The sequence below is a fragment of the Centropristis striata genome, chromosome 18, assembly GCF_030273125.1.
Source record: "Centropristis striata isolate RG_2023a ecotype Rhode Island chromosome 18, C.striata_1.0, whole genome shotgun sequence".
NCBI lineage: Eukaryota > Metazoa > Chordata > Actinopteri > Perciformes > Serranidae > Centropristis > Centropristis striata.
In genome coordinates, this window is record NC_081534.1 from 31,655,000 (window position 1) to 31,682,516 (window position 27,517).

Genomic DNA, 27,517 nt, shown 5'->3' on the forward strand with positions numbered 1-27,517 from the left:
CAGAGACTGTAAACAGCTCTAATATCACAGTGGTTCAGTCAGAGTCCTGCACTAGAAATGTTTCTTCATGATTGTTTTCATTATGGATTCATCCGTGTTGATTGGTTTGTAGAAATAGTTAAAATAGTGAGAAAAGCCGTCACAATTACCACCTTCACTTCCCATAAACAGTCCAAACATCAACATTATTATTAATATAATAACAATATTACAAAGAAAAGCATCAAATCTTCACATGACTTCAATGATTGTTAAAATAGCTGCCAATTAAATTCTCTTTACTCAGTTCTCTTTAGAATAAATGTCCAAAACATTTTAGGTTAATTACCAAAAAATGTTGCAAGACTATTATTTAAATAGCAAAAAAATGTCAGAAAAATTAAAGTAAAATTACCCAAAAATATTAATAAAATTTCCATTACATATTAGTCAGATGTCCATAAATAAATAGATAAATTATTAAAAAATTAATGAATGAAAAATATTAGTAAAAGTCAACAAATATTAGCAAGGTGACCAAAAAATGTAAAAATATCAAATGTAAAATTACCCAAAAATTCAGAAAAAAAAGTCAGAAAAATATTAATACATTTTCCATTAAATATTAGTCAAATGTCTAAAAATAAATTATTCAACAATGTCCTAAAAATTTTTAATAAATAACAAAAAACATAAGCAGAATGAGCAAAAAATGTCAGAAAAATCTAAGTAAAATTACCCAAAAATTATGTCAGAAAAAAATGAATAAACTTTTCATTAAATATTAGTCAAATGTCTAAAAATAAATAAATGATTCAAAAATGAATTAATGAAAAATATTAGTAAAAGTCAATAAATATTAGCAAGGTGGAGTCAGACAAAATGTTTATACAGTTTCCATAAAATATTAGTCAAATGTCAAAAATCAAATAAATAAATAAATAATTTAATAATGTCCTAAAAATATTAGTAAAAGTGACCAAAACATTTACAAAAATATATTATTAAATGGCCAAACAATGTTATACTAAAATGTCCAAAAATTGTCTGAAAAATATGAAATAAAAGACTGCAAAACAATTTTAATATTATTAAAAGAAAACCAGCGAATTTTTACCATTTGTGAAGTTGAAATGACATTTTTGTGCATGAAAAACGACTAAAATGTTCATCAGAACTGATGCCAATGAATCTAAAATCGACTAATTAAATCTTTCAGATGAATGTGTAATAAAGTAAAGTCCAGTTAAAGTGTTTGTGTGTTTGTGTCCTGGAGGCCCGGGAGGCGGAGCTTCATGCGGTGGATCAGATCCTCAACCAGCCGACGCTGGCGGCGCCGTCCTACAGGAAGTGGAGAGTCTCCAACGCCGTCCTGCTGCAGGAGATCAGTGAGCGGCGCCAGGCAGCAGGGGGCGCTGCCGAGACGCCAACTCAGGACGCAACAACACACACATGAACACGTTAATACGTAATAATAAGTGTTTTATCACTGAGAGAACCGGGACCAAAGGGACCAAAGGGACCAAAGGGACCAGAGGGACCAAAGGGAGCTGGGACTGTTTATATTCTGGTCTCATGTGGTTTCTGTCCAGAAGGCAGCTTCATTTCCTCAGGTTTTTACTCGAGTACACAAGTATTGAGTATTCTTTGCTACTTTTTTACTTTTTCCTGCACTGTATTTATTATAAAGCTTTATTTGCATTGATTTAAACAGTTATCGTTATAATTTAAAGTGTAAAAGATATTTTTGGACACTTTTTTTTTTTTTTTTTAACAGATTTTTTAATTGTATTTTGTGGACATTTACTAATATTTTTTCTGACATTTTTTGGACATTTCACTAAGAGATTTTTGATATTTTTCCTACATCTTACCTTTTTTTTTTTTTTTTTGACATTTCAAAAATATTTTTTCATCCATTTTTTTTTACATTTTACTACGTTTTTGTAGATAAAAAAAAACATAAATTTTTTTTGACATTTAACAAATAGTTTTTGGTCATTTTTGGAACATTTTAACTTCAGGACTTTTGATATTATTTGTACATTTTATAGATTATTTAAAATGTATTTTGTGGGCATTTTACTAATATTTTTCTAGACATTTTTTGTACATTTTATCAAGTTTTTGTACTGTAAAATATATTAAATTAAAATAAATATTTCAATAAAAGAATTTTGATATTTTTTGGATAGTCTACTAATTTGTTTTTGGACATTTTAAAACTATTTTAGTACTTTTATTTTTTATTTTTTTATTTATATTTACAAAACCTAAATAAACATAGAAATTATGCACCAATTGAAATTTGGCATTAGAGAATTATTGTTGTTATCAAATTAAAGAAGAGAAATAAGAGCAGCTGCTGTTTTCTGTTTGACTTTATTAGCAGTTTGGTCGTCTCTCCTTCCTCCTGTGACCTTTGACCTTCTGTGTTCATTGTGCTCCTGTGAGAGGTTTTTTTTTTCTTCTCTTCCTCGTTCTGAAAACATTAACAGCCAAATCTCTGAGCCTCAGGATTCCTGTTGCAGGAGGCCGAGCCGCAGCAACGCGCCTCAGTATTTACTGTGACGGCTGCAGCGCTGCTCGGGACAATAGCTGCAGATAAGAACAGAACAATACGTATTATTATTGTTGTTATTATTATTATTAAAAACACGGCAGCTCAGGAAAAGGTCGGGTGGACTCCCTGCAGCTGGAGAGCCTGAAAACAAAAACATTCCTCAAGTCGTAAAATGTGTTTTTGTTTTGTTTTTGTACACTTGCACACTCCATACAATGTTTATATTATTAATTTAATCTAAATTATATTAAAGTATATTTACTCGAGTACTGCACTTACTTGCAGATTGGAGTTAATAATACAAAATATTTCCAGCAAATTAAATACTATGCATTTTTAGAGATTAAGAGAATTAATCGGTTTATGTAATGACGTGTTTCCACCAGCAGGTGGCGCCAAAGAATTATATGAATGAATTCAACGGAAGTTACCAGACAAAGATTGTCTATTGTTGGAAAGATGACCCACTCCAAGATTATTATTTTTTAAAACACATAACTTGAATTTCCTTTTTTTTGTCATTTGCTTTTTATTGATTTTTGATTTTACATGTAAATGAACAAACAAACAATCAACATGAAGACCTATAGACAAATACAGAAAATATCAAGGGGAAAGTAAAAGCGTACAAAAGGGGATTGGAAAACACCTCCAGTCGTGAAAGTGGGGGGGGAAAAAAAGCAAAAAAAAAAGGAAAGGTACAAAGAAATGAAAGTATTCTGATCGTGCAATCTGAGATTACCTGAAGTCCGGTTTTATGGTAGAGACATATGTAATCCATTTTTGCCAATTTTCAATAAATATCTATTTTTGTGTTCTTAAATTGAAAGTAATTATTTCCATTACAAAGATGCTGTACACAATATCAATCCATTCATCTGCACTAGGTGCCTCCCTCTTCAGCCATTTCTCCGTTATTTATTTCTTACAGGCCACCAGTAATATTCTCAGTTAATATTTGTCTTTATTCCTCCACTCTAGTTCCTCTAGATCCACCAAATATAACTTGCATTTACTTTTTAATAAAAATGTTTAACTCTGCCCCTATACACAATGCTATCTGCCATTCATTTTTTTATTGATTTTTCTTATTCATTCTTTGTTTAAAGGCTGGTGTCTGTTTTAAAATAAATATCTCAGAAACAAACATTTTCTGATTTTGGTCATACCAATAGAGCAGAGTATGAGATATTTTTTATGGTGAATTAAATTAAATTCAAAATGTTTTCAGAACAATGTTTCCAAAGCAACAGATACTACAATTGGTCCAAATATTTAGCTGAGCTAGCGTAAAGTAAATGTTAGCTGAGTGTAAAATTGGGCTAGCCTAGTATTAGCTTTTGTTAGCTTGGTGTTAGCTAATTATTAGCTAGTTTTAGCTAAGCTGAGTCTTAGTGGGGAGTGTCGCCAGGCGATCCGTACCACAAAACCTGATTTAGTCTTTTCCTGTCACCAATGTTGTTTTAACAAAGTTGATAAATTCACATAAATATTTTAAAATATTATTTATTTAAGTTTTAGTCATTTGATTTTGTAAATCAGCATGTAAGCTGGGTTAGCTGAGCATCAGTTAGTGTTAGCTGAGTGTTAGCTAACCATTCGCTAGTGTTAGCAGAGGGATAGCTACTTTAAGCTGAGTGTTAGCTCACATACACTGAGAGCAATAAACTAATTTATTTCCTATCACCCCTGTTGTTTTGTATCATGTTAATAAATTCAGTTTTATTAATAATTTATTGAAGTTTTAGTAATTTTATTTAGTAATTCAAAGTGTGGGTGAGATGAGCATCAGATAATGTTATCTGAGTGTTAGCTAGTGTTAACTGTTAGCTAACCATTAGAAAGTGTTAGCTGGGTGTTAGTTTACCACCTGTTAAGCGTCTTTGAGTACCTAGAAAAGTGCTATATAAAATAAATGTATTATTAATATTATTATTATTATCAGCAAGTGATAAAAAATCACATACTTTTTTTTAAATTTTAGCTGAGTCTTAGCTATCAACCGAGTGCTAGTTAACCATTAGCTTGTGTTAAAAAAAATCACATACACTTTATTATTATTATTATTTATTTAAGTAATTGGCTTTAGTAATTCAGCAAGTAAGCTGGGTTAGCTGAGCATTAGATAGTGTTAGCTGAGTGTTAGCAAAAGTTAGTATCAACCATTAGCTTGTGTTAGCCTTGTTTCTTAAGGTTATGTTGTTAGCTGAGCGTAAGCTAGTGTTAGCTGGTTGTTAGCTAGTGTTATCTGACTGTAAACTTGCGTTAGCTTTGTTTTTTAGTTGTTTGTTTTAAAGATACCCTCCTGATAGCTGGCTACCTTTAAGTGAAATTTTATACTATTTAAGTTGTTTATTCGGGTCAAACAATAACCAGACATTATGTAAGGTACATTTAATGTGTATATTTTCACATATTTACAGTCCTCCTTTTTACGTTTTTGCTAGCTTGTTTTATTAAGTTTCAGAGCAGTGGCGGTTCTTCACAGGGGCCTCCAGGGGCCACTGCCCCTGTGAAGAAGCCTTTGGCCCCTGCTGTGGCCCCTGTGTCAAATTAATAATGAAATGATCAATTTATAACAATGAACAATGGAACAATTCTAACCTTTTTTTTGTTCAAACAATACCTCACTGTACACAAAAGGAACCCAGAATGTGAAAATTGTATAATATTTCAACTCTATGGAGTCTTATTGGGCTATTTTGTCCATTTTTGAATCCCTTTCATGTCATTACGTGTCTTTGTAAGTCATTTTGTGTCTTTTTTGGTCATTTGTGTCTTTTTTGGTAATTTTGTGTCTACTGTTGTGTCTTTTTTAGTCATTTTGTGTCTTTTTTTGTCATGTTTATGTCTTCTGTGGGGTTTTTTTTGGTTATTCTGTCTTCTCATTTTGTGTCTTTTTTTGGTCATTTTATGTCTTTTTCAAGACATTCAAAGATTTTGAATGCTTAAATATCATCTTTGCCATTTTTTCATGTGTTAACCCTATAAAGCCAAGTGTATCATATTAGATACAGTAATTTTTGAGACCTCTACATCATCAAAAACCTGATGTATACATGTGTTGAAGATAAACAAACTGAGCAACAAATTGCACAAAAATACCAGATGTAGCAAAAGTGATATGCAGGTTCCACGAGTGGATCAGTCATTGCTGCATTAAAAAACTTCATATCAGCAGATGTTTGATGTTGTGTTATATGGAAAAAAAAAATGTATTTTGCATGTTTGAGGAAAAAGGAAAAGTTAAAAATTTTGTTGTTTGATGTTTTTGTTAGTTCAAGAAAAACAAACTGTGAGCAACAAATTGCACAAAAAGACCTGATGTATCAAATATGATACAAATTAGAATTCATATATGCAATTTATTTATTTTTTAAAATTTGTCAGCAAGTTAATAAGCACTCGGTTTTAAAAAAAATTGAATTTTCTGGCAATTATTTCATGGTTCAGGCTTTATAGGGTTAATGTGCCCCTCTGATTAAACACTGGCCCCTCCTTGGCCCCCACAGTAAAACTGGTCTAGAACCGCCACTGTTTCAGAGCCTCTTGTTGTCCGGTCCCTGAAACCCCGTCAGAGTGAGACCTCCTGCCGCGGCTCCTCCTCCCCTCTCTGCTGTAGTTAGTGTGTGTGTGTGTGTGTGTGTGTGTGTGTGTGTGTGTGTGTCGGTCGCTGTGATAATCAGATCCGCATGAAGCTGCATCTGCTCGGTCTGGACCTCTCTGTCTGCCCGGGGAAAGTTTGGAGAGAACCGGGACAAGGAGTCAAAGTCTGACGGGTTTGCTCTCCCCGCTGGTACCCCTCCGCCCCGGAGCCTGCTGGCCGGGTCCAGAGCACTCTAACCCGGCTGCTGCTCGTCGGATTCAGCCGCTGATCGGTTCGAGCCGCTGGATGACTTTTACACATTTTCTCTCCACAGTTTGTTCTCCGCCCTGTTCTCTGAGGTAAAACTTCATTTAATCACACTTTAGTTATTTTATTTCCTCTGCAGAATGAGTGAAAATACAGATGTGATCCAACAGAGATGAGCTGTAGATAAAACATTATTATTATTATCATTATTTTCATGTTTTATGTGGTTTTCTTTGCAAACTCAGGTGAGCAACATGCAAAAACATGACTACAGCTATAGAGTTTACAGTTTTAAAGGTCACAGGGTTAAAAAAAAGTCACATTTATGTTCATTATAATTAGTTTAATACATTTTATTATGTGTATCTGCTTTAACTGGCTTATTCACATGAATTAGCATAAGAAAATATGTTTAATTAACTTTTCTTTTACTTGAACTTTTAGTTTGTTGTTTGCAGCAGCTTAACAAGTCGAAAGTAACAATAGCAGGCTGTTCCTGCAGACTTCTAGCTTTTGCATTGAGTATGATAACAACAATTTGCAGTATAAAGTTGGTTTAAAAGGTCACAGGGTTTAATAGTCACATTAATGTTCATTATAATCAGTTTAATTGATTTTAATATGTGTTACTGAACAGGAAACCTTAAAATGATCTGCTTTAACTTGCTTATTCCCGCTAATTAGCATAAGAAAATATGAGAAAACATGTTTCATTATCTTGTTTTTTTTTATTTGAGCTTTTAGTTTGATGTTTTGCAGCAGTTTAACAAGTCTAAAGTAACAATAATAGGCTGTTCTTGCAGACTTCTAGCTTTTGATTAAAAGAGTATGATAACAACAATTTGCTGTATAAAGTAGTTTAAAGGTCACAGGATTTAATAGTCACATTTATGTTCATTATAATGAGTCAAATTGATTTTAAAATGTGTAACTAACCGAAAAATATCTGCTTTTAATAGCTCCATTCACCTAAATTAGCCTATAAAATATAAGAAAATATGATTGTTGATCATTTTTTTGACAATAGAAAACACAAAACAACATTTTAACAAAATAAAAGTAACAAAAAACAAAAATAACAATAGTGTTGCATAAAGAGTGTGAGTATACGGTATAAAGTTCACAGTACTATTAAAGGTCACATGGTAAAAAAGTCACATTTATGGTCATTATAATGACTGATTTTGATTTTATTGTTTATTATTTAATACATAAGATAACATGATACATCTTCACTCCTCCTTAAAGGATCCATTCACCAAAAATAAGCCTTAAATTCTTGTTTTGTCTTTTTTCTTTATTTGTTTATTGTTTTACACTAAAACACTCTGTATGTAAAAGCCTGCTATTATATTTTACATTATCTGAAGTCGTAATATGCAAGATGTGATATAATTTCTGCAGGAATATAGAAGCATTGGCCTGTTAAATTCATCCTGAAAGCTAATTTATTTGCCTCATTAGAGCGAAGCTGATGCTGGATTATTGACCGAGTTTATTATTGATATTTGAGGTTAAATTTCCCTGAACTTCTGCAGCCGCGTTAGTCTGATATGAACTGAGTTTGTAGTTTAAAACTTCAATAATAAGCTCTTTTTGAGCCAATATGTCATCAATTTAAGGTATAATATGCAATTTATTCCAGTGAAAATGTCTAGAAAAACGAATGTTTTGTCTTTTATTCTCAGCAGAAGCTTCCAGTGAAACCAGTAAAAAGAAGCTGCAGATCTTTAATACTTGTAACTGAATATAAATCTTTAAATTTCCTGCTTTAGCTGGAGAGTACGATAACAAAAATACACAGTATAAAGCAGTATTAAAGGTCATCTCATTATAATGAGTCGAATTGATTTTAAAAATATGTAATTAACCAAAAATACCTGCTTTTAATAGCTTCATTCACCCAAATTAGCCTGAAAAATATAAGAAAATATGATTCTTGATCAATTTTTTTGACAAAACAAAACACCAAACAACATTTTAACAAAAGTAACAATAGTGTTCCTGCAGATTTCTGTTTTTTTTTAGTTTAGTAATTATTTTATTGTTTTCATTGTTTTTTTTTTATTTATTATGATATTTGTGTATGATGTTATTGAATTTAAAAACTGTACAGAACTTTGGTCAACTGAAGTTGTTTTAAAATGTCTATAAATAAACTTTGACTTGACTTGAAAATACGTCATCAATTAAAGGTATAATATGCAATTTATCCAAGTTAAATCTAAAAAACGAATGTTGTGTCTTTTATTCAGCAGAAACTTCCAGTGAAACCAGTAAATAGAAACTGCAGATCTTTAATAAATGTAACTGAATATAAATCTTTACATTTCCTGCTTTAGCTGGCTTGAATGAATTGAATTATCCATGAATTATCCAAACAACATTTTAACAAAACAAAAGTAACAATAGTGTTCCTGCAGATTTTTTTTTTTGTAGTTTTAGTATTATTTTATTGTTTTCATTGTTTTTTTTCCAATTTATTACTATATTTGTGTATGATTTTATTGTATTTTGTACAGAACTTTGGTCAACTGCAGTTCTTTTTAAATGTCTATAAATAAACTTTGACTTGACTTGAAAATACGTCACCTATTAAAGGTATAATATGCAATTTTTACAAGTTAAAATGTCTCGAAAAAACAAACAGATGTTCTTTCTTTTATTCTCAGCAGAAGCTTCCAGTGAAACCAGTGAAGAGAAACTTCAGATCTGCAGAGTTTCATCGCTGCTGCAGGATTTAACTTCTATAAAACTCTTTTTGGATCGAGAGCTGCTGCTTCTATCGCGTTAGTTTCTACGTCAGAGATGCTCGTCAGCGAGAGGAAACCTTCCCTGCAGGATTTAACCGGAGAGCGATGTGATCGAGGCCAGAGAACGCTCTGCTGACCACCAACAGTGGGACTGGTCTGGGACTGGTCTGGGACTGGTCTGGGACTGGTCTGGGACTGGTGTGGTGGCTGTGGTTAGAGCCTGGTGGTCCCAGGTAGCAGGTGATGATGTCAGGTGAGAGCAGCCCCCCGCTGGCCTCGCCGCGCCCCTCCCCCGCGCCGCCGCAGCAGCCCGCCGCCCCGCCCACGCCCTCGCCGTCCCCGAGCCCGCCCGCCACGCTCTGCAGCCGGCTGTCCAACGGCAGCCTGACGGCGCCGAGCCGCACCAACTCCCGAGGATCCATCCAGGGCGTCTCCTTCCTGCTGCAGATCGGACTCACCAGGGAGACGGTGACCCTCGACCCCGGAGACCACTCGCTGTCTGCCGTCAGGGAGCTCGTCTGCTCCATCGTCGACCAGAAGGTACGCACAAACACTTTATACAGGCCTTTCAACTTAAGTCGTCTTTCCATTGACAAATCTCTCTGCACATTTTGAAGATTCTCACAAGAAAAGCTTGATAGAAAAGCCAAAATACTATAAAACTTTAGAAAATCTGCATAAAAGTTTTGACGCTCACTTCAGGTATTTTTCTTGTCTTTTTAAAAAAAATATTTAATTCTATAAACAGGAGAAGGAAACACTTTTTCTGAATCATCTTCTACTGTTTTCTCTCTTCTTCTTCTCCTGTTTACTGACGGATTAGCCTACAGCAACACATTACACCGCCATCTGCTGACCAAAGGACGTTACTGCAGCTTTGTTTATTCGCTGGAAACCAGTTAATGGAAACTCACTAATTCACATTTTCTTTAATACAGCATTTAAAAATTTGCTTCAACTTTAATGGAAACACAACTAGTGAGATCTTCTTTTTATTCCTTCGTGCTACAAAATATTCTATATTTTGTCTACATGTGAAAGCCTGATAGGAATGATAAAATATTTCATATCTTGCACAGAATTAGAAGAGAAATCCACTTTTTCCCATTTATTTTGACAGAAAGGGATTCTAATATCATACATTTAAAATAAAGATCTCTTAATTATGAGATAATAATTCTTGTGGCTCTCTTCTTCTTTTACTTCAAGATCATGGCTTTACAAAAAGTGTTCACAACTGCAAAAAAAGCAAACTTTTCTATGAAAAAACATTTTATTTACAAATAAAAAACGTATTTGTGGAGATCTGGTAGTGAAGGCTCAGTCAGACTTTAAACACAGATACATTTTGCTAAATTACAGGTTTACACTTGTATTCTGGGTTTCTACTTGAACCCGTTTACATGCTTTAATGTTCGGAAAACATATTATAATATGAACATCAATAGTTGAGAGAAAACAGCGTAACAGATCCCTTTTAAAGTGGAAAAACCCAGTTTATTCTAATGGAACACAACAATCAGAGGGTTTTGTATTTCTGAACACATTTTTCAAGTTTTATTTTGATGAAGAAACAAATTTGCACTGTTCAACAACAAAAACAAGCTGTATTCCCGCTGCCTTTCAGTAACTATTTAAAGAATTAAATTACAATTACATTCCAAGTAATAATTGCAAAGTCTAAATAGAAACAGCTGCTGAGACCCACTAGTGATGTCATGTTCCCAGTCTGGTTTATAGCCCAACAGCTTCAATTGTTCACCTACAGAAACATCAGTATTTAGTCGTCTGTCTGGTTCAGATTCAGGCCCACCAGCTGATTCTAGTTTCATTAAAGCTGATTCTAGTTTCATTAAAGCTGATTTTAGTTTCATTAAAGCTGCTGTAACTTTTCCTTCTCAACAGAACAGATTTCACATGAGTTCAGGCATCCGCCCTCCACTCTCTGCTGCTCTTTATCTCTCTTTATCTCTCACCATCTACTGGTTTTTACCGCTCACACTGAACGCACCACCTGTGTCTGCTGCTCCACATGCATTTCCAACAACTCGCACACACATTTTTTGCAGCAAACCAGATGTTTTCACCTGTTTTTCAACCTGATGATGAACTTCTTCTCCCTGTTGTTGCTCTGCAGCCATTAACTGGTTGGTTGGATGGTTGGTTGGATGGTTGGTTGGTTGGTTGGTTGGTTGGTTGGTTGGTTGGTTGGTTGGTTGGTTGGATGGTTGGTTGGTTGGATGGTTGGTTGGTTGGTTGGTTGGTTGGTTGGATGGTTGGTTGGATGGTTGGATGGTTGGACGGTTGGTTGGATGGTTGGTTGGTTGGTTGGTTGGATGGTTGGTTGGATGGTTGGTTGGTTGGATGGTTGGTTGGATGGTTGGTTGGTTGGTTGGTTGGTTGGTTGGTTGGTTGGTTGGATGGTTGGTTGGTTGGTTGGATGGTTGGTTGGTTGGTTGGTTGGTTGGATGGTTGATTGGTTGGTTGGTTGAGTTTTGTCATTTGGATATTTAGATATTTGGCTGGTGGTCTCTGGTCTCCGCCCGAGGAAAAGTCTTTTCAAAGGGAATGTCTCTTTGTGGTTGTTGTTGCTGTGTCAACGCTCCTCACTTCCTGTTTCACAGCTGTATGTTGTGTTGGAGGAGCAGGAGGAGGAGGAGCAGGAGGAGGAGCAGGAGGAGGAGGAAGGTGGTCAGTTTGTTGCTCTCTGTTCTCACAGAGTACGATAACTGTCTGATTGATAAACCTGGCAGGTGAAAATGCCTTCGTTAAGGTTATAAAACCATTTTTGATGCATCCAGATGCATCAAAACTTTTAATTTATAAATTTGATTTATTTTTTCTCACTCTGTAACTGTAGGTTTTTATGCTTTTTTAAATTTCTTGCATAAAAAACCCTGGTGGAAATGCGGTAATTTAGAAATTTGGCTCAAGTGGAAAAGGTGGAAAAGTTGCAACAAATTGCATCTTGAGGAAATGCTGCAATATGTTGTATTCTATAAACTTATTATATGTGTTTTTCAGAGCAAAGTTTCATTAAAAAGTCGCTATCAGCCACTGAAGTGGTTTCTCCAGAGTAGAAGTATGATTAATGATGATTAAAAGGAATAAATAAAATATCTGAAATTTGTAAATGAACTTACTCTCTACCACTGCTTTGTGCAGTGACAGATGATTTTTGGTTGTGTTATGAGGAATATATCGCTATTTATCTCTTATTAGAACCCCGAAACCCCAAAGAGCACTGGTAGGTTTGAAAAGTACTTTAATAAGTTGCCAAAAATACAAAGTTTATCATAGAAAGAACCCATGAAAACAGGCATTATCGTTGGAGTTTGAACTTTCCGACAGTCCTTGTTACGAAAGTTTCCATTTGAAAAAGTGACCAAAACTTCTTAAATGTTGATATTAGTGTCAGAATGTCTTTATTCTTCATGTGTCATTTAAAATAAACCAGATCCTGTTAAAAACTGTTTACACAGAGCAGAGAGGAGAGGACAGGAGAGGCTGGAAACATGATAATACTTCAAAAGGACAATATGTGGAGAAAACTCTCTTTTTGTTGGTCATTTGATGTTATTGTTATTTTGTGTCCCTTTTTTGGTAATTTTACATCTTTTTGGGGTAATTTTGTGTCTTTTTCTGGTGATTTTATGTCTTATTTTGGTATTTTCTGTCTTTTTCTGGTGATTTTATGTCTTATTTTGGTATTTTTTGGTTCATTTGTTTCTTTTTTTGGTCTTCTTGGTTGTTTTGTGTCTTTTTACATCTTTTTTCGGTTATTTTGTTAACATTCTTGACACTCGGAAAAGTGATTCAACTTGTCTTTTTTCTTCTTTTCCCTGATTTCTGTCATTCTAACTGTGTTATTCTGCACAAAGACATATTTGAGTTGTTTCCACTTCTAGCCATGATTGTGCTGATTCCACAGAGCTGCAGGACTCATAGATGTATATAGATTTTATATATTACAGTGAAATACAAGGACACAGAGAGGAAAATGTGAAAACAGCAAAAAGCAGCCTGGAACTACTACTACTAGGGCGTGTTGGGGTTCAGAGGGTTAACTGATCTAAAACCCAGACCAGGACCCTCCAGTAGGTCTTGCTGGTGGAATTGGGTTCCAGACTGGTTTGCCTACAAAGTGACATCATCACTGGAATTTTCTATTTCCTGCTTTTGTGTCCACATCACGGAGCTGCGAGGTCCGACTGTTTGTCTTCAGGTCGGCTTTACTGCCGCTGCTACCTCCACTGTGTGTGTGTGTGTGTGTGTGTGTGTGTGTGTGTGTGTGTGTGTGTGTGTGTGTGTGTGTGTGTGTGTGGTCAGTGTGGCGACCTACAGGGGAGGGGAACTTCCCTCCTTCCTCAACACCCCCATTGCTGCTACCACACACACACACACACACACACACACACACACACACACACACACACACATTGACTCTGAGGCTCTGTTTTCACTCAAAACAGATTTTTCTTGACTCTGTAAAGATAAAATTTTAAATATTTAAGCTAGATAAGATGAATTAAATATTGTGTTGTCATATCTTTTAAATCTTTATTTTATTTGTCTTCAAATTTGCATATTTTCAACATTATAATTATACAAATCTACAAAAAGTGGATTGATGTGACTCAGATTTCACATTTTGGGAACCTATAAAACATTTTATTATCTAAAGAAAAACATTTATTCTCCTTTAAAACTTCAAATCCTTAAATAGATTTTCTTCAACTTTCTGTAATTTAAAGTAAATGGTGTGAAAGACTGTAAGTAGTCAGAGTTATTATGACTGAAACCATTTAAACCATAAAAGCGGCTTCGTCTCTCTGTCGTCCCGGCGACCGCTGGTTTCCACGGTTACCAAGGACAGGAGAGAGAGAGAGACAGAGAGATGTGGTCTGTGTTTTTATACATTCATATATGTGATAATTTGACTTCTATTCATTTACATATTGGACTAATCAGATTGTGTTTCGGTGCATATATTAAGGCGTTTATTTGTCGGTTGATAATGTTGCTTTTATCAAAAGGAAATGAGGGGAAAATAATCAGTTTGTTCATGAACTGAAAGAAAAAAATGAATAAATAAAGTGGAATATATGCATCATAAATTAACTGTTTTAATTCCAACTTTTCTGGATTTGTTTTTAGCACATTTACAACTGTTATTTAGAATTAAACACTAAGTAAGATTATCAATTCTTTAGTCATAAACTTAGAATAAAAACAATATTTCATTATTCTTTTTGAAGCCGAAAGTCTAAAAGGCTGATTCATATAATAAGTAATGAAAACATCCTTTATGTGGGTTGAGAAATTAATAAAACAGATGATTTATCAGCTGACGTTTATTGCACAATCAGTGAAAAAACGAAATAATGCAATAATGCGGTTTTTGACTCATTTATTAAACTTGTTTCTTATTTTCTCATGTGTAAAATATGTGTTTGTGTATTGATTGGGATGTTTTTCAAACAGCCAGATAAGATAAAACTTCTATCAACAACTACAGAGAAATAGTGAGAAATAAAAAAGAAGAAATGGACAATTAAATAGATTTAAATTCAGGAAAAATATGACCTGTGCAGGTGGAGTTTTGGGTTTTTATAGGTGATTAAAAAACTAAAACTTTAATCCGCCTATTAAATTTATTTTATGTAAGACGTTAAATTAACATCCATTAACGACATCTGTCCGCTTCTCTCTCGTCTCTTTTAACTTTTTAAAATCCGGCTTAACTTCTTCAACTCATTAGAAACAAAGTTCCCAGTCGACCCTGAACGCCTCATGCAGCTGCTGTCTGAAGCTAAATGGTTTTTATATTTAAAAAAAAAGCTTTTTATCTCGTTAAGTTCTGTTTCCTGCTCTCACTGAGACAAACTGTCAAAGGTCACATGTTGGGAGAACGACTAAATATTAATCTACAAAACATTTTTAATTTGGGAGAGGTCATTTTGTTCCTGTTCAAATCCCTCTAAAACATGGGTCTCAAACTCGCGGCCCGCGGGCCAATTGCGGCCCTCGTGACGATATTTTGTGGCCCCCACCTTGATATGAAAGTTTAATGTGAGTTTTATATGAATGCCACTTTACCGTGCTGTGTGAGGAAGGTCCCTTTAATTACTTTTTTTGTAATTTTGTGTCTTTTTTTTTGTTATTTTGTGTCTTTTTTAAAAAGTAATTTAGTGTTTTTTCAGTAATTTTGTGTCGTTTTTTGGTCATTTTGTGTCTTTTTTTTAGTAATTTTGTGTCTTTTTTTGGTAATTTAGCATCTTTTTTTGGTAATTTAGTGTCTTTTTTTAGTAATTTAGCATCTTTTTTTTGGTAATTTAGTGTCTTTTTAAAGTAATTTACTGTTTTTTTCAGTCCTTTTGTGTCTGTTTTTGGTCATTTTGTGTCTTTTTTTTGTAATTTTGTGTCTTTTTTGGTAATTTTGTGTCTTTTTTGAGTAATTTATTTTTTTTTTCAGTCATTTTGTATCTTTTTATGATCATTTTGTGTCTTTTTTAGTAATTTTGTGTCTTCTTTTGGTCATTTTGATACTGCCCCCAGGTGCCCCCAGGTAATTTGAGTTTGAGACCCCTGCTCTAAAGTAAAAACCGTAACGATATAACACATAAAAAGTGTCTAAAAAAGGAAATCACATCTATGTCCTCTTCCTCTCTCACTACAGAGTTCTGTATCTGGCCTCCGCACGAAAAAAACCACCGAGATCCACCGGTGAAATTCTATTGAACGATTAGATCTGATTCTGTTTGTGATAAACTGAACATTTAATCAGAAATCCCCTCCGTCACCTGCGGCGGCCGTACCTGCAGCTCTGATAAGAAACAGGAAGTGACTTAGTTTCCGTCTGGCTGATGTCATCTGAAGAGAAACAGGAAATCGATCCCAGTTTAACCTTTACTTTTCTCCTCTGACGGCTTCAATCTAACCAGGATGTCTGACGAGTATTTGCATCCAGATTATCACATTAAACAGGTCAGCAGGTGTCTTAAAGGGACAGTACGCTAAAAAAACACTTCTCAGAAATCACTTTATTTCTCACACATTCTGTGTGTGTGTGTGTGTGTGTGTGTGTGTGTGTGTGTGTGTGTGTGTGTGTGTGTGTGTGTGTGGTTTTGGCGGCTGTCTGTCTGTGGTCGACCATGTGACCTCTGAGGTCAGTGACACTTTCTACAATAACCGTTCAGTTCTTTTACTTTTACATCTTATTGTCACTCACAATTATTATTTTTTAAATAATTAGTCTTTATTACTGTCTTATAATAAGGTGAATAATTATAAAAAGCTTTAATTTCTAATTTTATGATAATTTTACCTCCTGTTTTTCAACCTGTTTACCTGTACCTTTAAAGATTTATTACTTTTTATGATGCTTTCATTATTATTTTACACCCATCTACCCTAAATGTATTATTATTACATTTATTACATTTTCCACAATTAAAAAAAGGTTTAATTTCATATTTTATGATATTTTTACCTCATGTTTTATAACCTGTTTTCTTTTCCATATATATATATAATTAATCAATCTTATTTATTTTCTAAAATATTTGATAAATTAATCTGATTTTTTATAAATACATTTTTTATATCCCTGTATTTAAACTTCTGTATTGATTTTTTTTTAACCAATTCTTTTTATAATTTTTATACACATTTAGATTTAGATTTTTTTCCCACTTTTTTCATTTTCACATAATCAGTTTTCCACTTAAAAATAATGAATTCAGCTTAACAAACAGTTAAACAACAATAAAAGTTTCTTCCAAACCCTTTAAACTCATACTTTATACTCAATTAAATATTTAATTGCTCTCATAGTTTTCACATTTAAGAAAAACATTATGTTCAGTTAAAAAGCACTGTTAAAATATGAATATAAAATAAGAAAAAACGACTTAAATCTATGTAATATTAGTGTTTGTAACCGTATAATTCACACATTTCTGCTTTAACTTTACCTTAATGTTTCCTGGGTACATGTCAGACTTGTTGGGAAGTTTTTTATTTTATTTATTTCTCAGTAAAGACAGAGAGTTGTAGCGGAGGTGTAGTATAACGGGGTGGATGTGTGTTCAGCTGGAGTCTTTAGAGCAGTTTGAGTTCTTCCTCTGTGGTTTCTTCAGCAGCAGATGTGTTTTTAGTTTTGGTTCCCTCTTTTATCTCCAACTTCTAGTTAAACTGACGCCTGCAGCACTTTATTTTACCAGAGATCTTACAACATGATCTCACTAAAAGTTTGTCTGTAGTTCTCTTTTAGTATTTTGTAGAATTTCTCACTAACTGACTGATTGATTGATTGATAAAGTTCATCAATAAAACAGAATCAAATCTCAGTCAGCTTCAGTCACTTTGAGCCTCACAGGCTGAGAAAGTTTTTGTGTGTGTGGTCGATCTGCTGCTGAATGAATCCAGAGGAAACACTGAGGTCACTCTAACACACACACACACACACACACACACACACACACACACACACACACACACACACACACACACACACACATGGTGAGGTATCTGAGGAGGGAGGATGTTGTTGTGGTCACAGTGACAGATGTAGAACATAAAACACTTTGGTGTGTGTGTGTGTGTGTGTGTGTGTGTGTGTGTGTGTGTGAGATCCTTTTAAATTTTTATGTATTTTAACCCTTAGTGTTCTGTCCTCCCTTATCAAATTACTCGATTGATGGATGGAATAATTGTTAGAATACTTGATATCTAAAATAAGTAATAATAATTATTAGCTGCAGCACTAATAGACACAACTTTCTGTTGTAAATTATAGAAACAAATACATTTCTGTTTTTGCTTTTTGCTTTTATAACCACTTGCTTTTTACTTTCCTTTGTTGATTTCCATAAAGAGCCCAGTCTTCTGTTTTATTAAGTTGATTTAAGACAAAATTATATATATATATATATAAAAGCAAAAAGCAAAAACAGAAATGTATTTATTTCTATAATTTACTATATATATATATATATATATATATATATATATATATATACATATATTATTTTAAAGTTATTTAAAGTGGATTTAATATATAATATAACATTTTTTAAAGTCGTTTTGATATAGTTGTTAGTTTGTTTTTTTGTTGCAGTTTTATTTAATTATTTATTTTTTATATTCATTATTTGTTGGTGGTTTTATGTGGCTTTTTTTAGTTGTTTTGAAAAAATAATATTAATTCATTATTTATTTTTCATTGTTGTTTTGATACCAAAAAAGATCCTAGTTATAAACAAAACAAGATTTTATTAATAATTTATCAATTAATTATTTATTCATTTATTGCGGTGTCGTTATATGAAGGCTTAAATAAAAGGGCGCTTCAGCATGTTTGGGGCAGAAATTATTAATTGAAGAGAAACAATTAAATTAATTGCAGGACATTAATTCCTAAATGGAGGTTCACAAAATTAAATGGAGGCCATAAATTGTTGAGACTCCATTTATTGTTTGGACGTCCAAATAAAACACTGAATGGAGGTTTTTTCTATTTTTATTGTTTGAATATAAAGTGAGTGATTTTTCACGACCTTTAAAGCAATTACTGTACTGTGTGTGTGTGTGTGTGTGTGTGTGTCTCCAGTCCTTTTAAGCGCTGGATGAATGAGCCTCCCACTCGCTCTGACAACCTTGACCCACTGGTTGCTGCTTCCTGTTGTTTCCTGGTGGAGGTGACGGAGCGAGCGGATGCAGGGAAATCAGACGCACGCGGCTGTTTACCTCCGTGTTTCCCATCAGGTCCTTTTAGCGCCGTGCGTCCCTGCAGGCTGATTGCTGGCGTTCATTTGAAGAGTTGGAGAGTTTTATTGGAGCTGAAAGGCTCTTAGCGGCGGAAGACGGCAGCTGCTTTTATCTGCTGCTGCTCCTCTCGTTTCACATCAGTGATAAGCTCCCGTTGGTCCGTCTGTATCAGAATAAATCTTCATTATTTGATACTTTTAATAACAATGGATTAGATTCAACTTAACTTTAAGTGCTGAGACGACGAAATACAGTTCTGCATCGAACCAGAAGTGCACAAAAAGCAGTAAAGTGCAGATAAATTTATACAGTCATGGAAAAAATGATTAGACCAGCCTTGTTTTCTTCAATTTCTTGTTCGTTTTAATGTCTGGTACAACTAATTTGTTTGGACAAATATAATGATAACAACAAAAATAGCTGATAATTCAGGGGTCTCAAACTTGAATTACCTGGAGGCAGTATCAAAATGACACAAAAAAGACACAAAATTACAAAAAAAAAGACACAAAATTGCTAAAAAATAAATAAATAAAAAAGACACAAAATGACAGAAAAATAATAATAATTAAAAAAAAGACACAAAATGACCAAAAAAAAGACACAAAATGACAGAAAAAATACACAAAATTATTTAAAAAGGACCTATGGTTTAATTTAAGAGCTGATATCTAGACATTTTCCATGGTTTTCTTGTTAATTATTTTGGTTATTATCAATAAAACCATGTTAAATGTCTAGATATCAGCTCTTAAATTAACTCTTATCAGCTATTTTTGTAGTTATCATTATATTTGTCCAAACAAATGTACCTTTAGTTGAACCAGGCATTAAAATTAACAAGAAATTGAAGAAAACAAGGGTGGTCTCATCATGTTTTTTCTGTATATAATTAATCAAATAAACACTAAAGTGTACGTATGAATACACTAAGATATATAAAGTAGGAACAAAAATATTGAGTGCAAATATAAGTACAGGTAATGATAATATTAAGACAATATATACAGAATAAATGGCTTGTGTGTGATATTAAATCATGTTTAATTTAACTCTCTGAACCTCTTTCTGCTCCTGTCACATTTTACTCACTTTGGCGTTGTGTTTCACTGTAATATATAAATCTATATAAATCTATGAGTCCTGCAGCTCTGTGGAATCAGCACAATCATGGCTAGAAGTGGGAACAACTCAAACATGTCTTTGTGTGCAGAATAACACAGTTAGAATGACAGAAATCAGAAAAAAAAGAGAAAATGCAAGTTGAATGTATCTAATGGAAAATAGTTTGTATATAAATCCCATTAACCCCATTAGTATAAGTGCCCACAAGTGTCACAAATATCAGAAAAAAAATTCTCCACATATTCTACATATTGAAGTATTGTCCTCTCTGCTCTGTGTAAACAGCCTCTCCTGTCCTCTCCCCTCAGCTCTGTGTAAACAGCCTCTCCTGTCCTCTCCCCTCAGCTCTGTGTAAACAGCCTCTCCTGTCCTCTCCTCTCTGCTCTGTGTAAACAGCCTCTCCTGTCCTCTCCCCTCTGCTCTGTGTAAACAGCCTCTCCTGTCCTCTCCTCTCTGCTCTGTGTAAACAGCCTCTCCTGTCCTCTCCTCTCTGCTCTGTGTAAACAGCCTCTCCTGTCCTCTCCTCTCTGCTCTGTGTAAACAGCCTCTCCTGTCCTCTCCCCTCTGCTCTGTGTAAACAGCCTCTCCTGTCCTCTCCCCTCTGCTCTGTGTAAACAGCCTCTCCTGTCCTCTCCCCTCTGCTCTGTGTAAACAGCCATCTATAAGTCCTGCAGCTCTGTGGAATCAGCACAATCATGACTAGAAGTGGGAACAACTCAAACATGTCTTGTGTTGATCCCGGTAATTTCATACATGGAAATTAACCTTTTATGGCTTCATTGAGCAACTTTCATAGGAATGAACAGGGCCCTGCCTCCAACGCTTTATGCAGTTATCTTCGTACATTGATGGTGAGCACAGAGAAACTTTTCACAGAAAGTATAGCCGGCATGTCTGCAGACTATTTGCAGACTTTTGGTGTGTGTGTGTGTGTGTGTGTGTGTGTGTGTGTGTGTGTGCGCTGTGTTCCCTTTTAGAAGCAGGATTATTGGTCTCCATGAACACTTAGTCTCCCTGATGGCATGAGTGCTGCACAGATTAGGAGGTGATGGATACCGCTCCTCCGCCCCCAGGCTCCACAGGAACATGGTCTGAGTTAGAGAGACCCCCCCCACCCCCCCTTGCTCTTGGTCCTGGTCCTGCAGCGGGGTCAAAGGTCATGACAGGGCCTGGAGGTTTTGGCCTCTGTGACCACAACGAGACTGTGGGGTCGTCAGAAATGTGGCTTCAGTTTGGTGAGGCAGGCGGAGAATGTGAGAGGGATTGTATATATGTGTGTGTGTGTGTGTGTGTGTGTGTATGTGTATGAGCATGTGTGTGTGTGTGTGTGTGTGTGTGTGTGTGTGTGTGTGGAGGCTAAGCCCGGTTGATGGAGGATTAACCATAAAGAGGGGATCAGTGTGTATTAAACACACACTCTTGTCCATTAACGGGACTCTTGCTGCGTTCCTCTGCTCACCTCAGAGAAACGCGGCTCGCTGCGACCTGATTGGACGGCGCCGGGGTGCGTCGTCACGGTCACGGTCAGCTGAACAGAAGTGTTTTCACTTCTGGGTCAGACCTCGATCCGGTCCTCGTGGAGGATTTTCCTGCTTCCTGCTCAGGCGTGGTTTCATAACTGCTGCAGAACGAGACGACACACACAGGACTGTTTGTCCTAGAGACACACACACACATATACATATACACACACACACACACACACACACACACACACACACACACACACACACACACATATACATATACATGTACAGCTCTGGAAAAAATGAAGAGACCACTCTTCGATTCCAACACTAAAACCACAGCTGTGAATAAAGATTGAGATTATTCCACCAATAATGATTTCTAAACTCCTTCTTAGTTAAAATATTGGTGTTGTGTTGTTTAAAAATGAATATGAACATGTTTTCTTTGCATATTCAAGGTCTGAAAACACTCTTTTCTTTTTGTTATTTTGACCAGATGTCATTTTCTGCCAATAAATGCTCTAAATCAGGGGGAAAGATCCACGGGGGGTCGTGAAGCCCTCTTGATTTTAAGGGATGTAATAAATCTAATGTGTTAAATATAGATGAGTCAGCATTTAATTCATTAGTGGGACAAAAACAACTAAATAAGGGCTACATTAAACGGTTATTTATTTATTTAAATAAAAAAGTCACTATAGAAAAGTTTAAAAATAAAGGCTATATGGTGAGAATAAGGACATGTGTAACATCTAGAGATGCAACAATTATTCAATTTATCGAACAATAATTGATTATTAAATTAATCGTCGACGATTTTGATAACCGAATAATTGGTTTGAGCAGTTTTTTAAAGACAATAAGTCCAAATTCTCTGATTTCAGCTTCTTCAATGTGAATATTTCTGGGGTTTCTTTTGTTCCTTTATGACAATAAACTGAATATCTCTTTGTTTTGTGGACAAAAAAAGAGATTTGAGGACGTCATCTTGTGGTTTGGGAAACACTGATTGATATTTTTATACATTTTATTGACCAAACACCTAATCGATTAATCGTTTAAATAATCGACAGATTAGTCCATAATGAAAATAATCGTTAGTTGCAGCCCTGGTTACGTCCCTCCTGCAGTATATACAGAGGTAACGTCACCTAGCAACAGAAACACAGAGCTAATGGAAAAATGGCGAAGCGTCAGGGAAACGAAAATGCTGAATTTCTCAAAAAGAAAAAGAGAGGGTACCATGAAAGTCACTTTGAGTTTGGTTTCATAGAAGCAATGGAGGTGGGCACACAAAAGTTTACAATGGTAAAAATGTGGGTCCCTCAAGAGAAAGGTTGGGAACTACTGCTCCAAATGGCCATATTTTAATTTCAAATATGACAGAAATGCACTAAATAGACTGAAACAAAAAATGTTCATTTTACTCAAACACATCCCTATAAATAGTAAAACCAGCTAAACTGATCATTTTGCTGTGGTCTCTTATTTTTTCCAGAGCTGTATAAACACTCACTGACCAGAACATTAGGTACACCCTGCTAGTACCATGTTGGACACCTTTTACCTTCAGAACTGCTTTAATTCTTCGTGGTCTAGATTCAACAAACTGCTGGAAACATTCCTCAGGTTTTGCTCCATATTGATCTGATAGCATCACACAGCTGCTGCTGATTTGTCGGTTAGACGTGACGTCCATGATGCAAATCTTCGTTCCACCACGTCCCAAAGGTCTGTTGGACTGAGATCTGGTTGCTGTGGAGGCCAGTGGACTTATTGTCATGTTATAGAAACCAGTTGTAGATGGTTTGAGCTTTGTGACACGGTGTGGTGTCCTTCAGAAGATGGTCCACTTTGTAACAGAGGTTATTAGAGTCTCCATTCTCTCTGACCTCTGACCTCTGGCATCAACAAGCATCAGGACCCAGAGAACGTTCTCCAGATCAGAACGTTCTCCGTGTTCCTGTCTGTCACTGTCTATGTACTGGAGCGGTGATGTGTAGCCACGTGGCTAATGACTGCTGGGTGTCAGTGACAAGACTCAGCCATAATTCATGACAGACATTGTTTCTGTGTGTGTGTGTGTGTGTGTGTGTGTGTGTGTGTACTTGTACTTCCTACATAGTGAGGACCACAACACATTTTTAACTAACAGAGTGAGGACATTTTGGCCGGTCCTCACTTCTTTAAGTGCTTTTTTTGAGATTTCAGACTTTGTTTTAAGGGTTAAAGGTTACATGATAATGACAATTAACTGAAACTGTATTGTGTGGTTAGAAAACTAACTAAAATTATAGTGAAAATGTCCTTCGTTTTCGTCTTTGTCAACTTTTTTCATACATAATGAAGATGGATCAGACAAAGGAAATAAAGGCAAAATTTACTGTGACCTCTTTTAATCTCCCACCCAACAAATACCCCATTACAAAAAACTACAACTAATAAAAACTAAACTAAAACTAAAGCATTTCAAAAAATAAATACTTAACTAAAATTAGGAAAGAACTAATTAAAACTAACTGAATTTGAAAACAAAAATTCACAACGAAATTAAAACTAAAACTAATGAAAAATTCAAAACTATTATAACCTTGCAGGGGAATTCACTGTTCCAATGAGGGTCCTCATAAAGATAGAAGTAGAAGAATGTGTGTGTGTGTGTGTGTGTGTGTGTGTGTGTGTGTGTGTGTGTGTGTGTTCTTGTTCTTCATACATATATGAGGAAATGTTTTTAACCAACAGAATGAGGACATTTTTACAAAGTGAGAACATTTCGGCCGGTCCTCACTTCTTTAAAGGCTTTTTTGAGATTTCAGACTTTGTTTTAAAGGTTAAAGGTTACATGATAATGATTGTGTGTGTGTGTGTGTGTGTGTGTGTGTGTGTGTGTGTGTGTGTGTGTGTGTGTGCAGCTTCTGCTTCGTCACCTGTCGTTGAGTTTCCTGCTGTCGCTGCTCGCTGCAGGATCCACGCTGCTGCACGCTACCTGCAGGCTGCTAACATCCTGCTAACACAGAGCAGGAAGCTGCTTCACCTGCCTGTCTGTCTCTCTATCTGTCTGTCTGTCTGTCTCTCCATCTATCTATCTGTCTGTCTGCCTGTCTGTCTGCAGGCTGCAGAGATGACTGAACCCAGTATTCAGTACACACACTCCACCAACAAACACTGATCACCACGTCATGAAAGTAGATGCACTAGTTGGTTCATGTATGCACATTTTAGTTTCTAATTTGAGTTAAAAACATTTTTTTGGTGTATATAATACATCTAAAACAACTTTTAATCATCAAATTTAATCAAAATAGAAAAAGTTTTTGCCTTTTCTCACACATTTTAGGCCTTTTTAAAAAATGATTTAATCTTTTTAATGACCTTAAATCGAGCACAAAAAGCTGAAAGCTGAGCTGAAAGTTGTCTTTGCAAGAATTCAACAGAAAGAAAAAACAAAACAAAGAATAAATAATATGTAAAACAAAAGGGTTGATAAGATGTAATAAAACTTTAAGTGTTTTTGCACCAGATGCAAAACAAAATGGGTGAGTGAGTGCCAATGTAGAGTGCAAATATAAAAACGTAACAAAAAGGTGCAAATCAAAAATATAAACAATGCAAAAGTCATATTTTAAAGTTTGTAGCATAAAATATAAACAGTAAAGATCATTCTAGACGTGTTGCATGTAGATATGCATGTAAAATATTAGCTGAAGAGCAAGATATCTAACAAAAAACTGTTATAAAATGTGAATTTCTGCAGCACTCTGGGTTTTTATTCCCACTCTGACCTGCAGCAGGAACCAGAATATGTTGACTTCTGGTGCACTTGATCGTCCCTTCCTCCATTTTTCACTTTATACTTTCAGTTTTATTATTATTTTAACCCATAGAATATATTTGGCACAGCCTGAAACAGCCGTTTGTGTCTCCGAGTGGCTGGTTGCCTCAGAGAGACAGCGAGCTCTATATGAGGAGGACAGTGACCCAGACGTGAACCTCCATCACATGCTGGTTAGATTCTTTATAAAGAGCATCGAGCTGCTGCTGGGAAACCTCCACCAGAACACCAGAGGCTGGAGCTGCTGGTTGGTTTCCTGCACTGGGAACTGATTCAGCAGCCACAGTCAGAAACAAATCAAAATTAAACCACCACATTCTGGCTGCTGGTAGTTTCCCAGCGCTGGTTCTCTCTGAGCGCCATGTGTTCCTCATATGAAACGTTGGTCATGGTTACAACATGGGAACAAGGAGGAAAGATGAATAAAAGCTGGTGTTTTTATGAGGAGGAGAGGCTCTAACTGGTTATCAGGGTATTTAATTAGAGAGGTCAAAGGTCAGCAGGTTGGAGCAGCAGATCCTACCATTTACTGTTCTCTCAGGCTGAACTCCTTTATAATATCTATTCTGCTAAAACATGCATGTTTTTATATATTTGTTTTGGTTTTGCTCCTCATCCTGCTGCTCCTCCTCCTCATCCTGCTGCTCCTCCTCCTCATCCTGCTGCTCCTCCGCCTCCTCCTGCTGCTCTTTCTCCTCCTCCACTTCCTCCTGCTCCTCTCTCTCTCTCTCTCTCTCTTTCTCTCTCCTCCTCCTGCTCTTCCTCCTCATCCTCCACTTGCTCCTCCTCTTCCTCCTCCTCCTGCTCCTCCTTTGCCTCCTCCTTCTTCTCCAACTCCTGCTCCTCCTGCTCCTCCACTTCCTCCTTCTCCTCTTCCTCCTCTCCTCCTCTTCCTCCTCCTCCTCCAACTGCTCCTCTTCCACCTGCTCCTCCTCCTCCTCCTCCTCCTCCTCTTCGTCATCTTCCTCCTCCTCCTCCTCCTTCTCCTCTTCCTGCTCTTTCTCCTCCTCCTCCTCCTCTTCCTCCTTCTTCTCCTCCTCCTCCTCCTGCTCCTGCTCCTGCTCCTCCTCCTGTTTCTATATTTTTTTGGCTTGTTTTTATGTTTACATTTCTTTCTAATCCAGGATAAATACCAAATATTTACAATTACTTAATTTATTGATTGAATTGTGGAGGTCTTATTTTGCTTTTGCGGAAAATGATGTTTTTATGATTATAAAACTGACTATTTCAGTAAAAATATCATCAAAACACCATACTATAGTATGTCCAAAAAAAAAGCCATCGTATGATTTTTTTTTCAAAAACATGACATTATTTTTCAGGTTTTGGACATCTTATAATATGGTATTTTTTTTGTCATTTTTGGAAATATTATACAATAATATGCATCAATTGGCTAATTATCCCAAGTTTCTGTGGAGCTGCAAAGTTTATGCTCACGTTAAAACAATTCATCAGTAACTTCACTCTGAGTCTGCGTGAATCCCTGACCTCCTCCTCTACTCCTCTTCACCTCCTTCTCTTCTTCTCCTCCTCTTTAGTTCCCTGAATGTGGATTTTTCGGGATGTATGACAAGATCCTGCTCTTTCGCCACGACCTGAACTCTGACAACATCTTGCAGCGTCTGAGCTCAGCGGACGAGATCCATGAAGGAGACCTGGTGGAGGTGGTGCTCTCTGGTAGGAAATAAACTCTTATTTATCCTTTCCATCAGTCCAATCAACCACTTATCTGTCTAGATTATGCTGTTTTGAGGGCATAGAGGGAAGAGATAAACCGAAATATCAACTGTAAAGTTACAGTAAATTAACCCCAATTTTCTAATCTGTCAACATGACGGGCAGGCTTTCGCTCATTGCTAATAAAAGAACAAAAATGTAACACCTGGTAGGGTTATTATCGTGTTCTTGTGCAGGTTTGAACCTGTGAGTCTCTGCAGGCAGCAACAAACTGCACATCAGCATCATATATTTATATATGATAGTTTGTTTAGTCTCGGCTTCCTCTGCTCCTCCTGCTGTCTCGTTAATCCCCCTCTGAGTGCGAGCAGCGAGGTCGCCTCAGATCGTGTTTCCTCCGCGGCGGCGGCGTCGCCCCGGGTCACCCTGCACGCTCTAACCATAATATTGTGTATAGGATTGTCGTTTCCTGAGCCGTGTCGACAGGTC

The 27,517-nt window shown here is 35.9% G+C and overlaps 2 protein-coding genes across 2 annotated transcripts in view; both read left to right on the plus strand.

The window, feature by feature from the left end:
• cnksr3 (cnksr family member 3) overlaps positions 1–1,744 on the plus strand; it is a 76,339-nt gene extending 74,595 nt beyond the window's left edge. Inside the window, exon 21 of the mRNA XM_059355852.1 lies at positions 1,256–1,744. Within this exon, the coding sequence (XP_059211835.1) occupies positions 1,256–1,435 (180 nt within the window). The 3' untranslated portion in view covers positions 1,436–1,744. The remainder of the gene's footprint in view (positions 1–1,255) is intronic.
• A 4,430-nt stretch (positions 1,745–6,174) lies between these two features.
• The window catches only part of LOC131991617 (serine/threonine-protein kinase D3-like), a 54,165-nt gene continuing 32,822 nt past the window's right edge, over positions 6,175–27,517 (plus strand). Inside the window, exons 1-3 of the mRNA XM_059357082.1 lie at positions 6,175–6,487; positions 9,068–9,688; positions 26,890–27,028. Coding sequence (XP_059213065.1) covers positions 9,392–9,688; positions 26,890–27,028 — 436 coding nt within the window. The 5' untranslated portion in view covers positions 6,175–6,487; positions 9,068–9,391. The remainder of the gene's footprint in view (positions 6,488–9,067; positions 9,689–26,889; positions 27,029–27,517) is intronic.